Source organism: Cetorhinus maximus, chromosome 18, assembly GCF_964194155.1.
Source record: "Cetorhinus maximus chromosome 18, sCetMax3.hap1.1, whole genome shotgun sequence".
NCBI lineage: Eukaryota > Metazoa > Chordata > Chondrichthyes > Lamniformes > Cetorhinidae > Cetorhinus > Cetorhinus maximus.
Genome location: NC_135896.1, coordinates 25,638,278 through 25,654,924, shown reverse-complemented (window position 1 = coordinate 25,654,924; position 16,647 = coordinate 25,638,278). Strand labels below are relative to the sequence as shown.

The window sequence follows — 16,647 nt, the reverse complement described above, 5'->3', positions numbered from 1 at the left end:
TCCTGGTCCTCTGCCTCTGCAACAATACATCCATGGGAAAGTTGATGTGCTCCCCTACCCACCCAAGCAAAGAGTGCACCTGTGACAGCTGTTACACACCTGTGGGTGCCTGTTTGAGGAATGCCGCAGAGGTCTGCAGCAGACCCCTGGAGGGAGCCAGCCACATAAAAATTGAGGGCGGCAGTCATTTTCAGTGCAACTGGTAGGGCATGGGGATAGGTTAAGTGCTATGCCGGATCTTGCTGCGCCATGGCACGGATCTCTCTCCAACCATTTCTCTGGAGACTCTCGCCTGCACCGGGTCTTGGTCATGTTAAGGTAGGACCTCCTGATACGGTAGACCCTTACATCTAAGTAATACCTAATGGTCCTCCTCCTCCTCCTTCCTGCTGTGCTCTGTATTGGCTCTGCCAACTCCTCATCGTATCCCCTGGCTCTGGGTGCACATTGCTCCCACTGCCATGCCTCTATAGCTCGTATGTGAGATGGTGCCATACCCATTTTGCCAAATTGTTTTGTTCTCTGCTCACCCTTCCCCCAGTGAGCCTGGCAGTCTATCCTGCCTGTCATCTGGCTGCCCGAGTCAGGGAATTCTCCTGAGGGGCTGAACAGATCTGCCTTTCCAAGGCCACAAGTCCCATCCTCCAACTCCCTTAGGGGTCAGCCACAAACCTCTATTTCTACTGGTGGACCTTCTGTGGTATAACTTTCAATTTCTTGCACTCTCAAAAATGAAAACGCTCCTGTGCACAGACAATCTGAGGGAACTGCGGCTTTCCCACAAAGTCATAAGTCCCACCAGGCGGGCTCGGTCGCTTGCACCGAGGAAAATCGCTTCTACTTCACCTCAGCTGTTGTTTTAAATGTCCTGCCTGATTCAGGAACCAGGCATGAACAAAACATATCCCACCTCCTTCACCCTCCAACTCTCAGGCAAAAATGGTTTCTGCCAAAAATGGGGGCCAGACTTCGGGTTCCAGGGTCCATGAGTTTCCATGACTCCATGAAAATCCAGGCCTATGTCTATAGAGCATTAACCCAGGCTTCCAGATCACTGGTGGAGTAGCATTATCACTATGCTCCCTATAATAGCTATATGGTAAATGGAGCAAGTGTCCACATCAGCACTTTCCTTTCCAAACCATTGTTAAATGTGTGCAAATCACCCTGCATGGGGTGAAATGCACTCCCACATTTTCAATGCTTGTCACAGGGATCCATGCATTAGTTTTCCAATGAGAGGTGTCTCTGCAAGTTATTTGAAATCAGTAGCAATAGATTACTTTACATAGAATTTTAAAGCACAGAAACAGGCCACAGTTGATGCTGTCATTTATGCTAGTATTTATGCTCCTTAACAGCCTCTCCGCACCCTGCTTAATCTCATCCTATCAACACTTCCTTGTATTCCTTTCAACCTCATGCACTTACCAGGGTTCCTATTAAATGTATCTATGCTTTTTTTTATTCATTCATGGGATGTGGGCATCGCTGGCTAAGTCAGCATTTATTGCCCATCCCTAATTGCTTTGAGAAGGCAGTGATGAGCTGCTTTCTTGAACTGCTGCAGTCCATGTGGTGTAGGTACACCATTGTCAGGGAGGGAGTTCCAGGATTTTGGCCAGCGACAGTGAAGGAACGGTGATATATTTCCAAGTCAGGACGGTGAGTGACTTGGAGGGGAACTTCCAGGTGGTGGTGTTCCCATCTATCTACTGTCCTTCTATATGGTAGCAGTCCTGTGTTTTGAAGGTGCTATCGAAGGAGCCTTGGTGAGTTCCTGCAGTGTGCCTTGTAGATGGTACACACTGTTGACACTATGTGTCGGTGGTGGAGGGAGTGCATGTTTATGGATGGGGTGCCAATCAAAGGGGTTGCTTTGTCCTGGATGGCGTCAAACTTCTTGAATGTTGTTGGAGCTGCAAATAGAGAGTATTCCATCACACTCCTGACCTGTGCCTTGTAGATGGTGGACAGGCTTCGGGGAGTCAAGGGGTGAGTTACTTCCAACAGGATTCCTAACCTCTGGCCTGCTCCTGTAGCCATAGTATTTATATGGCTAGTCCACTTCAGGATCTGATCAATGGTAACCCCCAAGTTGTTGATAGTGGGGGATTCAGTGATGGCAATGCCATTTGATGTCATGGGGAGATGGTTAGATTCTCTCTTGTTGGAGACGGTCATTGCCTGGCATTTATGTGGCACGAATGATACTTGCCACTTGTCAGCCCAAGCCTAAATATTGTCCAGGTCTTGCTTCATTTGGACATGGACTGTTTCAGTATCTGAGGAGTCGCAAATGGTGCTGAACATTGTGCAATCATCAGCGAACATCCCCATTTCTGACCTTATGATGGAAGGAAGGTCACTAATGAAACAGCTGAAGATGATTGGGCCTAGGACTGATATATGTCTCAGCTACTTCATGTGGTAGCAGGTTCCATATTGTAACCACTTTCTGAATAAGTACATTTCTCCCAAACTCCAGATCTATATATGTTTCAACGCGAACTGTACTGTAAATTCTAAGTAATTCTATGTAAAGCTATCTATTGGTGCTGCTTTCAAATAACTTGCAGAAATCCCTTCCATTGGAAAAGTCATGCAAGTATCCTACTGGAAAGCCATGAAAATGTGAGAGTGCATTTCACCTCGGTACAGTACAGGCATCTAACCTACAATGTGGAAAGTTGCCCAAATATGTCCTGTCCACCAAAAGCCTCATCAGTCTACTCTCAATCTTCAGCAAAGTGACAGAAGGAGTTGTCAACAGTGCTATCAAGCTGCACTTACTCAGCAATAATCTGCTCACCAATGTTCAGTTTGGGTTCTGCCAGGATCACTCGGCTCCAGACCTCATTACAGCCTTGATCCAAACATGGACAGAAAAAGCAAATTCCAGGAGTGAAATTTGAATGACAGCAAGGTAGCATTTGACTGAGCGTAGCACCAAGGAGCACTGGCAATATTAAAGCCAATGGGAATCAGGGGAAACTTTCCACTGGTTGGAGTCATACCCAGCACAAAGGAAGATAGGTATGGTTGTTGAAGGCCAATCATCTCAATCCCAGAACATCACTACAGGTATTCCTCTGGATGACGTCTTAGGCACAACCATCTTCAGCTGGTTCATCAGTGATGTTCCCTCCAAGATAATGTCAGAAGTGGGGATGCTTGCTAATGATTGCACAATGTTCGCAACTCAGATACTGCAGCAACACCTGGATAACATTCAGGCTTGGGCTGACAAGAAACATTCACATCACACGAATCTCAGGCAATGACCATCTCCAACAAGTGAACTAGTCTAACCAGCTCCCCTTGACATTCAACATTATCACGATCGCTGAATCGCCCACTATGAACCTCCTGGGGGTTACCATTGACCAGAAACTTAATTGGGCCCGACATGTAAATGCTGTAAGAGAGGCTGAGAATTCTGAAATGGGTAACTCACCTCCTGACTCCCGAAGGCCTGTCCACCATCTACAAGGCACAAGTCAGGAATATGATGGAATACTCTCCACTTGCCTGGATAAGTGAAATTTCAACAGTACTCAAGAAGCTTGACACCAACCATGGCAAAACAGCCCACTTGGCTGGCACCCCATCCATCACATTAAACATGCACTCCCTCCACCATCAGTGCACAATGGCAGCAGCAAGCACTATATACAAGATACAGTGCAGCAACTCACCAAGCCTCCTTCAGCAGCGCCTTCCAAACTCGAGACCTCTACCACCTAGGAGGATAAGGACAGCAGACGCATGGGAACACCACGACCTGCAAGTTCCCCTCCAAGCCACACACATCCTGACTAGGAACCATAACGCTGTTCCTTCACTGCTGCTGGATCTCTCTTTCCAACAGTGCTGTGGGTGTACCTACACAACCTGGACTGCAACGGTTCAAGAAACAATTCTCAAGGGCAATTAGGAAAGGGCAATAAATGCTAGCCTTTCCAGCAACACTCCGATCCCATGAATGAATATAACAAAATAAGAATTTCCTTCAAATGTTGGAAAAATCTACAGCAAAAAAAAATCAACTGCAGTGTTCCTAGCCTGTGGGCATTAATTGACTGGACCTGAATACCCCAGGAGTCCAACGATGAAATTGAATAACAACTGAAAACAGATCTTATCATTAAATTCAAACACAGCATTGAAAATTTTGAGATAAAAACTGTTGAAGGGTCATGTGGACCCGAAACGTCGACTCTTTTCTTCTCCACCGATGCTGCCAGACCTGCTGAGTTTTTCCAGGTAATTCTGTTTTTGTATTGAAAATTTTGATGCTACCCATCGGAGAAAACTTGGGCAGATTCAGGTTAGATTTGTAGGTGTAAGAACTGTCAGAGGCACATTACAAATGAAAGCAAAAGCTGCACAGCATTCTGCCGAAATCGAGTAGCATAAAGGTGAAGAAAGTGCTGGAGCATATTCAGGTGATCATTTTAAAGATTTCACTGTTATGAGACTTGACACATCACTGGATTTAGCACTTCAGTCACTTTCAAATTTAAGTCCTGACAGGGGTCCCTGACTTTTGGGGAGGTTTGGGAGGTTACAATTGATGACTTCAGGTCTGGTCTTGATCAACATCCAACATAGCAAAACAGTTTTGTGTACTTTTGTATTTCTTGTTACAAAGTACAGCTTTACTCTAACACCCAGGATATCGCCTGTATGTGCCAAAGCTGACTTCGTCAGTTGGTCTGCGGCTTGGTATGATCCATTATTCTATTATTTTGAAGGAACTTCAGAATTCTAGTTATGTTCACCCAAGAAACAGCGATGGATTTGTCTCTTACCAAACACGTGAGGCAGCTCAGGTTGACTCAAGGTGAAAATGTTATCTGCTAATTCAGAGTGTCTGTAAGATAATATTTTGGACACCATACATATTTACACATTTGAGAAATATTTTTGTTGATTATGAGTGGATCCTCATGGGCCAACATGTGTACAAAAGTAGAGCTTCAAGTTGGACGTAATCTTGACACAAGTTGCTCTTGTTTTGAAAAATGTATTGTTCCCCATTAAGTTCACACTTAAACTCATTTGCATATCAGTAAATGTAAACTTTACCATGAACCAGCACAAGTAGGCAATGTTGTAAAACAAAATATTTTTAAATATTGTTTTAAATTCCTTCATATATTCAAAAGTGGAAACTTAACAAAGTTTGATTTGTACAACTGAAAATTGATTTATAATTAAAAAAAGCAATGTCAATCACCGCATGTGAACAAACCAATTACTGAAATGGCTTCTAAAAATTAAACAAAACTATCTTTTTGTTAGATTGGTAGTGATTTCACTTATTTTAAAATTGTTCAAATCCTTTCAAGGCATTCCTGTTAGAGTCCTTGTGCCTAAAGTTCCAGCTTAATTTTTGAAGCCTCCTTGAAAGCCTGTAAACAACAAGTGCATTGGCCAGTTTTGTGGGCGGGGCTTGCTTTGAGCAAGATGTTTTTAAAACTAGCTCAAAGGATCATGCAACTCCAAGTTGAACTGAACAAGATTTACCCTTAAAATTCCACAATCTTTTGAGCTGGTTACCCCAATATTGGGGCAGTTGCATCAAAAAAACTAATGTAACTGAGTGGAAACTGCAGACGCATGCTCCAAAATTCTTAGGAGCCCAGAAATGGGAGTGAAGCATTGGTGCTCTCCTGTCTTGATGAAATGGATGACTAGGTGATCAATACCTCCATAGCTTCCCAGATGCAGTTGAACACTGAACTGAGCAATACTCCCAGGTGCCTAGAAGGTGCCGGTTGCAAAAAATCAATAGTTCCAATTACTTTCAAGCTTATATTGAATTCAGTTTCTATCTGGGAAGATAATTCCAGGTTGGCATTCAGCTTAAGACAGCAAACAGCTACTTGTATATCTCTGCTGGGGCAAAGTCAATGAAGACCTGTTACTTTCTAAGAACAAATAGTTGGTTTAAGCCTTGTAAATCATTTGAAAAGGAGATCGGATCTTTTTGCTCTTTTATGTTTCTACTAATCTAAGGCTCCAAAACAATCACCCAGCTCGCAGGTTTTCTTGATTTTACAAATGTGGTAAAGTAGTCAGTGCACAGTAGTAATACCCTGTATTTAATCCTCTTCAACTGAGACTAATAAAGGGAATTCAAGGTTCTTAAATGCAGGAAATGTTTTGGATTCTTTTTGTCAGATATGGAGCTTAGTAATTGGTTTAATTTGTGTTTTAGTCAACAGCAATGATTTATTACAGTTAAGTTGAACTACATATGGGTAATGTGGGCTGCATTACTGCCAGTGGTAACACGCCACAATATATGATCCTAATCTCAGGTCAACCAGCAAGGAAAGCTCTGATATGCATAGTATGAAGAGTTATGACCATAAACATGGTTCACATTGGAATATTTCCTGGATTGAAGTGATACATTTATGAAAGAGTATATGTGCCTCCATTCATAAACAAAGGGGGCCAAATTCAATTTCGGTAGAGGTGCAAAATGAGTGGGAGCAGGTTAGTCACTCACGATGGAAATGAAATTCGGGCTAGGTCTGTGACATACGAGGTTTTGAAGAGCAGCCAATCTGATGCCTTCTGTTTTGCACCCCCGTGGAAAGTTGAACTTCATCCCAAAAGTTTGGCTTCTTCTTTGGAGATAGGAATTACAAATAATGGGATATTACTTTTAAAAAATACTTTCAACAATAATTATTTTGCCAATCTTCCCCTGCCCTCTTGGAGATGTTGATTCATGATGTTTCATGGGTGCTGGCCGAGTTGCCACATATCCTATGTCAATAGCATTCCCTGTGCCCGCAACACTGGTGCATTATTCCTTCTAACCTGCCTAAACCTCATTACCTTTTCTGACATTTGATCACTCCATCCTTGTCCAATGTGTCTCCTGGAGTTCCAATGGACTGCCCTTGCTTATTTGGTACCATTAATTATACAATCATAGCCACAGCTTCCCTAGCAATGATTTCATTTCCCATCTTTGTGTCATCACCACATGCCTCCAACGATTCATTGGTGATCCCCCTCCTCTTCCTCATCTACATGCAACCACTTTATGACATCAACCACAGATATTTGGTCGGCTCCCACATACTCTATCCCCTCTACCTAGGCACCATCTCTTTCAACGTGTTCCACTGCCTGTACACCATCAGGTTATTTCTCTGACATCCATTCGTGGATGAGCCAGAATCTCCTCCAGCTAAACATTGACTGAAGCAATTATCTTCTGAATCCATTATCATTGGTCCCACAATAAAATCAATTTCCTTACTTCATATTCCACTCACTTTTTCTCTTTCCAGCCATGGTTTCCGAGTGTTCACAAATAGAGAACTAGTGTTCACAATCTAATCTTCTCTTTGAAACTGTGCTGCTTCAGACTCCATATCCTTTTCATCGCAAAGATCACCTTCACAATGTGCACCTGGCTTCACCCCATCTGTTGTTGAAACCCTTATTCACGCCTTTGTCACCTTCAGACTTACTGATGCTGATGTCACAGGTAGTGTGAAGTTAGTTCATAGCAAATAGGCAATCCAATTCACACCTCAACCGGTTTCTATTCTATTGATGGAAAAATAGGCTGACAATTTGTAATGAGCAACTATTGAACTACAAGCATATACCAATTTCAATTCCAGTTATTCCAAAGCTCTTCTAGTTGGCATCCTGGTTTCCCATCTTTTACCCTCCACACGCTTCAGCTCATTCAAAAGTCAAGCGTCCATATTTTATTCCATATAAAATCTCTCTTACCCATTTCTCCTGCCCTTGCTGACCAACGTTGACACCTGGTTTCCTTAGCATCTCACATTTGAAATGATTATCTTTTTTTTTAAATTCCTCCATGGCCTCCCCCTCCCTACCTCCAGCCCTATAATCCCTCTGACCTTTCCATTCCATTGATTCCAGCCTCTTGTGCTCCCCCTCTCCTTTCAGCCCACCATTGGCAGCCAAGCTTTCTGCTATACTCTAGAATTTCTCCCTGATCCCCTGAACCTATTTTAAGACCTTCCTCTTTGAACAAGCTTCTGGTTACAATAAGACCATAAGAAACAGGTGCATGATTAGGCTGTTCGGCCATCAAACCTGCTCCACCATTCAATTAGATCATGGCTGATCTGACCGTGGCCTTAACTCCACTTATCTCCCTATCCCCCACAATCCTTCACTCCCCTGTCAATCAAATATATGTATAACTCAACCCTGAATGTAGTCAATGACCCAGCCTCTACTCTCTGTGGAAGAGAATTCCAAAGACAAATGGCCTTCTGAGAGAAGAAATTCCTCCTCATCCCCATCTTAAATAAGAGACCCCTTATTTTAAACTGTGTCCCCTAGTTATAGATTCCCCCCATGAGAAGAAATATCCTCTCAGCACCTACCTTGCCAAGTTTCCTCAAGATCTTATGTTTCAAGAAAATCACCTCTCATTCTTCTAAACTCCAATGAGTATAGGACCAACCTGCTCAACCTGTCCTCATAAGACAACCCTTCATCCCAGGAATCTGCCTGGTGAACCTTCTCTCAATTGCTTCCAATACAAGTATATTCCTCCTTAAATAAGGATACCAAAACTGTACACAATACTCTAGGTGTGATCTCACCAATGCCCTGTACAGTTGTAGCAAGACATACCTACTTTACACTCCACCCCCTTGCAATAAAGGCCAACATTCCATTTGCCTTCCTAATTACTTACTGTACCTGCATGCTAACTTTTTGTGATTCATGTTCAAGGACACTCAAATTCCTCTATACTACAGCATTCTGCAGTCTCCCTCCATTTAAATAACACTCTGCTTTCCTATTTTCCTACCAAAATGGACAACCTCACATTTTCCCACATTATACTCCATATGCCAGATTTTTGCCCACTCACTTAGCCTATCTATAATCTCTTTTCAGGCACTTTGTATCCTCCTCACAACTTGCTTTCCTACATATCTTTGCATCAACAATGAATTTGGCTACAAAACAGTCAGTCTCTTCATCCAAGTCATTGATATGGATCATAAATAGTTGTGGCCCAGCACTGATACATATGGCAACCTAAAAATGATCCATTCATCCCAACTTTCTGTTTCCTGTTAGTTAGCCAATTCTCTATCCATACTAATGTATCATCCCCAACACCATCTTGTACAGTAATCTTTTATGTGGAACCTTCCCAAACGTATTTTGGAAATCCAAATACACCACATCTACTGGTTCTCCTTTATCTACCCTGCTTGTTACATCCTCAAAGAACTGAAATAAATTTGTCAAACACAATTTCCCTTTCACAAAATCATGTTGCCTCTGCCTGATTGTATTATGATTTTCTAAATGTCCTGCTACTGCCTCCTTAATAATGGATTCTAGCATTTTCCCTATGACAGATGTTAGACTAACTGACCTATAGTTTCCTGCTTTCTGGCTCCCTCCTTTCTTGAATAGAAGAAGTGCATTTGCAGTTTTCTAATCCACTGAGATTTTTGCCCACTCACTTAACCTATCTATATCCCTTTGCAGGCACTTTGTATCCTCCTCACAACTTGCTTTCCTACCTATCTTTGTATCATCAACAAATTTGGCGACAAAACAGTCGGTCCTTTCATCCAAGTCATTGATATCGATCGACTTTCCAGAATCTAGAGAATTTTGGAAGATTACAACCAATCCATCCACTATCTCTGCAGCTACTTATTTTAAGACCTTATGATTCAGACCATCAGGCCCAGGGGACTTGTCAGCCTTTAGACCCATTAGCTTTCCCAGTGATTTTTCTCTAGTGATCGTGATTGTTTTAGTTCCTTCCTCCCTTTTGCCTCTTGATTTTCTACTATTCTGAGGATGCTTTTTGTGTCTTCTATGTGAAGACAGATATAAAAAAACTTGTGCAAAGTCGCTGCCATTTCCTTACTTCCCCTCATTAATTCACCAAAACAAAATTTGACCCCAAGCCACATATGGAGATATTAGGTCAGATGTCCAAATGCTTGGTCAAAGAGGTAAGGTTTTAGCAATATCTTAAAGGAGAAAAGTGAAGTAGAGAGGCGAAGAGGAGGGAATTCCAGAGCTTAGGTCCTTGGCAACTAAAGCCATGGCTGCCAATGGTAGAATAATGGGGATGATATATTAGCATGGATAGAGAATTGGCTAACTAATAGGAAACAGAAAGTTGAGATAAATGGATCATTTTTAGGTTGCCATATGTATCAGTGCTGGGCCACAACTATTTATGATCTATATCAATGACTTGGATGAAGAGACTGATTGTTTTGTAGCCAAATTCGTTGATGATGCAAAGATATGCAGGAAAGCAAGTTGTGAGGAGGATACAAAGTGCCTGAAAAGGGATTATAGATAGATTAAAATCGGGGATGCCCAAGAAGCTAGAATTGGAGGAGCACAGGTTTCTTGGCGTTGTGAGGCTGGAAGAGATTACAGTGACAAGGAGAGGAGAGGCCATGGAATGAGTTGAACATCGGGATGAAATTTTTAAAATCATGGCACTATTCAAGTGGGAGCCATTGTAAGTCAGCAAGCACAGGAGTGATGGGTGAACAGAACTTGGTGCAGGATATAGATGTTATCCCAAAGGTTTTAAAACTGTATCCCATATACAATAACTGTCTATAATTTTCTAATTTCATAATGTTCGTGGTGAATAGCAGGTGATTGTTGATGTCATACCATCAATTTGCTAGCTTTTCTGTTAGGCCGTTTATTTTTCTCTAATAAATCAAAATTCACATTGGCCTATGTATTATTTAGGGCAGCAGAGTTTTGGATGATCTCAGGTTTACACAGAATAGAGAATGGGAAACCAGCCAGGAGCGTGCAACGAAATGAATAATCAACTATTCGAGATAACAAGGGCATGGATAAGGGTTTCAGCAGCAGATGAGCTGAGGCTGGGCTGAAGGTGGGTGATGTTATGGAGGTGAAAATAGACAGTCTTATTGATGGCATGGATATTTTGCAATCTGTACTTCAACACAGTTCCCATTAGATATAAGAATAATATTTAATTTTATAAGTTCATTTGCAATTACTGACCAGTGATCCAAACAGGATCCTTGATGCAGAGTTATGGGAACACACGGTACTGACTGTGAATCACCAACAGTCCTAGTCGACTCATTTACTGGATGTAAATGTTATTCCAAGGTTTCTAAATTGTATCCCATAGTGCAACAATTATTTGTCATTTTCTAATGTCCTAACTTTCATGGTGAATACTGTGTGCTCATGTTGCTCCATCAGTTGGTTAGGTTTTCTGTTTGACTATGTCCTTTGTATAAATTCAGAAGCAATTCCTATGCCATTAATTTGCAAGGAATAGATTGAGACAGAAAATGCATTATTAATCTGTTTCGAAGTTCTAAAGCAGCCCTGGTGCATAGCGGAATGGTTTGTTGAACAATCCTTCAAATGTCCTTTTAACTCCCTTTGTTCGTATTTCTCCATTGATGCATGGATAACTTTAAAAGAACAGGTTTATAATAAGCAAATTTTGTCACTTTAATAAATAGATCGGCAGCGCTCATTAGGAAAATGATGCTTTTAAGGGTTGATTTGCAGCCGGCTATTGACTTATAGTATCAGTCAAACTGCTTGACATCTTCATGCAAATAACTCTCTCAAAAGTTAGTTGCACCCGAGATTGCCCACAGGCATTAGTGTGTTTGTGTGTGTGTGTAAGGAGAGACCGGGAGGTGGGGTGGCGGGGTATAATTAAGGTGGTACTGAGGTGAGAGATACCGTTGCATAAGAAGTAACAGCGACCCATAATGGCAAGAAAAATACCACAGAGTTGGTGGGCTTGTGAAAGGATTCGTCCCAATTTCAAATCGTCCAGCACTGAATTTTGGCTGAATGATTAGCGAATACGGGCAAACTGTCACTCTCATCATCACTCAAGGCTTGGACAGATCACAGCATTTTTCAACAGCCCCCTGATCACAAGGTAGGTTGCCAGTGATAACACACTATACCAGACAGATAGAAGCTATATATAAAGCCCCACAGAAGCTAATTCTCTTTATATTTTGCCCAGCTCTTCAAACACAATTAAATGTACACGATATTGTGCGGGACATTGAGATATACAATCCTAAAATGTTTCTCCAACTAAAGTTCCTTACATCTGTAGGAATATATATAGGTGCATATATAAAACATTGTAACCTATATGAAGCAGTTTCTCTTTTTAAACTGGCAGCTGCAGCTTTGGGAATATTTCACATAATATTTAGATTGCACTGTTTTTTTCAAAGTGAGTATTTGTAAAGGACTATGTGTTAAGTATGGTGAATTTTATAGTTGATATGTTATTAGTAATGGCACAGTTTATATCCGCTCCCACATCACCCTTTCCACAAACCAAAAGTAATTACTTTTATTCAATGTTTGGAACTCTTCCACATTCTAAATGTCTATTCCAATGTTTGTTTCAGCAGTAATAAAAACAGAAAATGCTGGAAAAACTCGGCAAGTCTGGCAGCATCTATGGAGAGAGAAACAGAAGCCTGAATCTTCGGGTCAGCATGCGGGGGGGTGGGGGGTCGGGCCCCACTCGCTGACGTGTAAAATGACACGCGGTGACATCAGGCGTGCATCCCAAAGTCAACATGTGTCATTCCGATCTTCAGTTCGGCGGGTGCGCACTGGTGACTGTCAGAGGCCATTTAAAAACTAATTAAAAGGATTAACAGAGCAGCTTGTCCAACCTTAAGGTTGGCGGGCAGGTGAAGAGCCCAGGCGGCCATCGCATTTATCATGAAATCTCATCCTCGGATGGGATGAGGTTTCATGAAGGATTTATAAATCAAATAAATTTTTTAATTAAAATTCATTGACATGTCCCAGCTCATGTGACATGTCTGAAATTTTTTTTTCTTTATTTAAATTTTTCATAATGAAATTAAATTCCCTGAGGCAGCTCCATGTTTCAGGGAGATTTCTGCGTTCTTTCACGTATGTGCAAAAAAGCATAGGCCCTGACTCAGCCTCCTCCCCCCGCCCGCACAGGGAGCACTCAGCGCTTCCGGGTGTGCGTCACACTGGGCGGGCCTTAATTGGCCCACCCACGTAAAATGGCGGCTGCACGCCCATCCATACCTGTTCCTGCTCAGCTCCCTGACGGGGAGAAAATTCTCCCCGCAGCTAAAGTTTCAAGTCCGCATCACTCTTCTTCAGAGCTAAAGAGAAGTAGAAATGTGATGGATTTTATACTGCTTAAGAAGGGGTGGAGCAGGTGGAGCAAAACAAACATCAGGGATAGATGGGAGCTAAAGAGAAATTTGATAAAGGTGTAAAAGCAAAAAACTGCGGATGCTGGAAATCCAAAACAAAAACAAAAATACCTGGAAAATCTCAGCAGGTCTGACAGCATCTGCGGAGAGGAAGTTAATGTTTCGAGTCCTTATGACTCTTCAACAGAACTAAGGAAAAATAGAAAAGAGGTGAAATATTAGCTGGTTTAAGGGGGGGTGGGACAGGTAGAACTAGATAGAGGGCCAGTGATAGGTGGAGATTGCCAAAAGATGTCATAGACAAAAGAACAAAGAGGTGTTGACGGTGGTGATATTAGCTAAGAATGTGCTAATGATGACATTAAGGGTAGAAAGCAGGATGAGCAAGGTACAGATAGCCCTAGTGGGGGTGGGGTGGGGTGGGGGGAAGGGATTGAAATAGGCTAAAAGGTAGAGATAAAACAATGGATGGAAATACATTTAAAAATAATGGAAATAGGTGGGAAAGAAAAATATATATAAATTATTGGAAAAAGGGGGATCAGAAAGTGGGTGGGGATGGAGGAGAGAGTTCATGATCTAAAGTTGTTGAACTCAATATTCAGTCCGGAAGGCTGTAAAGTGCCTAGTCGGAAGATGAAGATAAAGATGTCATGGACACAGGACAAAGAGAGTGTTAATGGTAGTGTTAAAGACTAAAGAAGGTCTGATAGTGGCATAAAGGTAAGGTAGCAGAATGTATTAAGAGCAGAACAAGGGTCTGCACTCTGTGAAAGCAAAACATAGGAACAAGTGACAGGTGGCCCTAGGGGGGATGGGGGTGCTGGGGAAAAAAATTTAAAAATAATTGGATTAAAAAGGGGGTAAAGATGAAGGACAGAGTTCATGATCTGATTGTTGAACTCAATGTTAAGTCCAGACGGCTGTCAAGTGCCTAATCGGAAGATAAGGTGCTGTTCCTCCAGTTTGCGTTGAGCTTCACTGGAATATTGCAGCAAGCCAAGGATGGACATGTGGGCATGAGAGCAGGGTGGTGTGTTGAAATGGCAAGCGACAGGAAGGTCTGGGTCATGCTTGCGGACTGAGCGAGGGTGTTCACCCAATCTGTGTTTAGTCTCCCCGATGTAGAGGAGATGCATTGGGACCAAGTTGACCAAGTTGAAGGAGGCACATGTGAGGCACTGCTTCACCTGAAAGGAGTGTTTTTGGGGCCTTGGGTGGTGAGGATGGAGGAGGTAAAGGAGCAGGTGTTGGACCTTCTGTGATTGCATGGGAACGTGCCGTGGGAAGGGGATGGGGTGTTGGGGGGGTGATGGAGGAGTGGACCAGGGTGTCACGGAGGGAACGGTCCCTATGAAATGTTGACAGTGGGGGTGAGGGGAAGATGTGTTTGGTGGTGGCATCATACTGGAGTTGGCGGAAATGACAGAGGATGATCCTTTAATTGCGGAGGCTGGTGGGGTGAAAAGTGAGGACAAGGGGGACATTACCATTGTCCTGAGGGGCAGGGGAATGATGAGGGCAGAGGGAGATGGGACAGACATGGGTCAGAGGGCCCTGTCAACCGCAGTGGGGGGGAATCCACAGTTAAGACATGTCAGAAGTGCTGTTTTGGAAGGTGGCATCATCAGAACAGATGTGACAGAGGCGGAGGAACTGGGAGAATGGAATGGAGTCCTTACAGGAAACAGGGTGTGAGGAGCAGATTGAAACTGGATTTATAAAACACTTCAGGTGAAATTGTCCTGAAATCTCTTCCTTCCGTCAGTTCTTGGTCCCTTTGGTCAGTTCTGATTGAGCCCTGCAAGTTACTCGGAATTAGCTGTCACCTGCCCTCGGTTTGTGCCAGCGCCAAGGCAGCAACTGCTGCCCAGAATGAATTTTGCTTTTAAGTCTTGGTAAATTACACATTCCCCATCGGACCCATTTACTGTCAGAGTCTTTAATCTACTGCTTTTTTACATTAATTGTTGCTGTGTGGTTGTTTCACTTGCTGGTTGAATTAAAACTAAAAATAAGATTTACAAAGCATGTAGGGGATCTGATAGTAAGAATGGTGGCGTAGGTGAGAAGGAGTAGTATGTGTCTATATAGAGTTCAAACATATATATATATATATATATAAGCTTGATTGGCGCCACATCTACAAACATTCACTCCCTCCACCACTGTCACACAGTAGCAGCAGTGTGTACCATCTACTAGGTGCGCTGCAGGAATTCACTAAGGCTCCTTCAACAGCACCTTCCAAACCCACGACCACTACCATCTAGAAGGACAAGGACAGCAGATTGATGGGAACACCACCACCTGGAAGCTCCCTTCCCAGTCACTCATCATCTTGATTTGGAAATATACTGCTGTTTCTTCACTGTCGCTGAGTCAAAATCCTGGAACTCCCTTCCTAACAGCACTGTGGGTGTACCTACACCACATGGACTGCAGCAGTTCAAGAAGGCAGCTCACCACCACCTTCTCAAAGGCAATTAGGGATGGACAATAAATGCTGGCCCAACCAGTGAAGCCCACATACCGTAAAAGAATTTTTTAAAAGTTTAATCGTTTTCCACAGCGAGAATTATTAACAAGTGTTCCAAGGATTAACTTTTCAATTATACTGTTTCAGTAACTCTACTCGTTTTATTTGATGTTCTGTATTTGTGAAACGAAGTATGGAAAGCAAAAGGACAGGTTCAAACTAAGTCCAAATGAATTGTCCTTCACATAAATGATACCCAATTTTGAGAGGTCTATTTTACCTTACAACATCTTTAACTATATATTCAGCTAGATTAATAAATCAATCCGTGTGCAGAATGAAAGGGGGTAAAGTAAAGGAGACACAAATATGCACAGGGAATAAAGACTATCGCTCTGTCAATCAATATCTAATCCTATAAAGTGCTCTAGCGCATGGCTGCAAGTGTTATCTTACCGCTGGATCGCCGGACAATATTTTCCAAAAAAGTGTTCTGCGGTGCCACCAGCCCTCTTTTTCCACCGGGCATCCTGGGTCTGCAGAGTTTTGGGAAGATGCTGTTAGGGAGCGGCTGCTCTCAGCGAGTCCAAGCAGATGGTCCGCTTTGGATGGGAATCGGCTCATAGTAGCGCCCGGGCTGCAGCTGGGGCTGCCGCCGCTCTTGGTACATCGCTGGCACTGGGAGCTTCCAGGCGACGCGATTGCGCACTCTGCTCCTGACGCACTTACCCTCTCGCTATTTTCACTGCTGACTGGGGAGGGGGGGGTGGGGGTGGGGGTTGGAGGTGAGGCTTCCCACACTCTGGGGACTCCTCACCAGCAGCGCCCCAGCCCCTTTCTCCCGCCTCTGAGAACCGAGCCTACTAACTCTACACATCAGTGTCAACCGTGCCACCTGGAAGATGACCC

At 43.0% G+C, this 16,647-nt stretch overlaps 1 protein-coding gene across 1 annotated transcript in view; it reads right to left on the bottom strand.

Moving 5' to 3' along the window:
- The window catches only part of kcnh5b (potassium voltage-gated channel, subfamily H (eag-related), member 5b), a 322,323-nt gene extending 306,044 nt beyond the window's left edge, over window positions 1–16,279 (bottom strand). The window contains exon 1 of the mRNA XM_078563325.1: window positions 16,195–16,279. Within this exon, the coding sequence (XP_078419451.1) occupies window positions 16,195–16,267 (73 nt within the window). The 5' untranslated portion in view covers window positions 16,268–16,279. The remainder of the gene's footprint in view (window positions 1–16,194) is intronic.
- Between the last annotated feature and the right edge of the window lie 368 nt (window positions 16,280–16,647).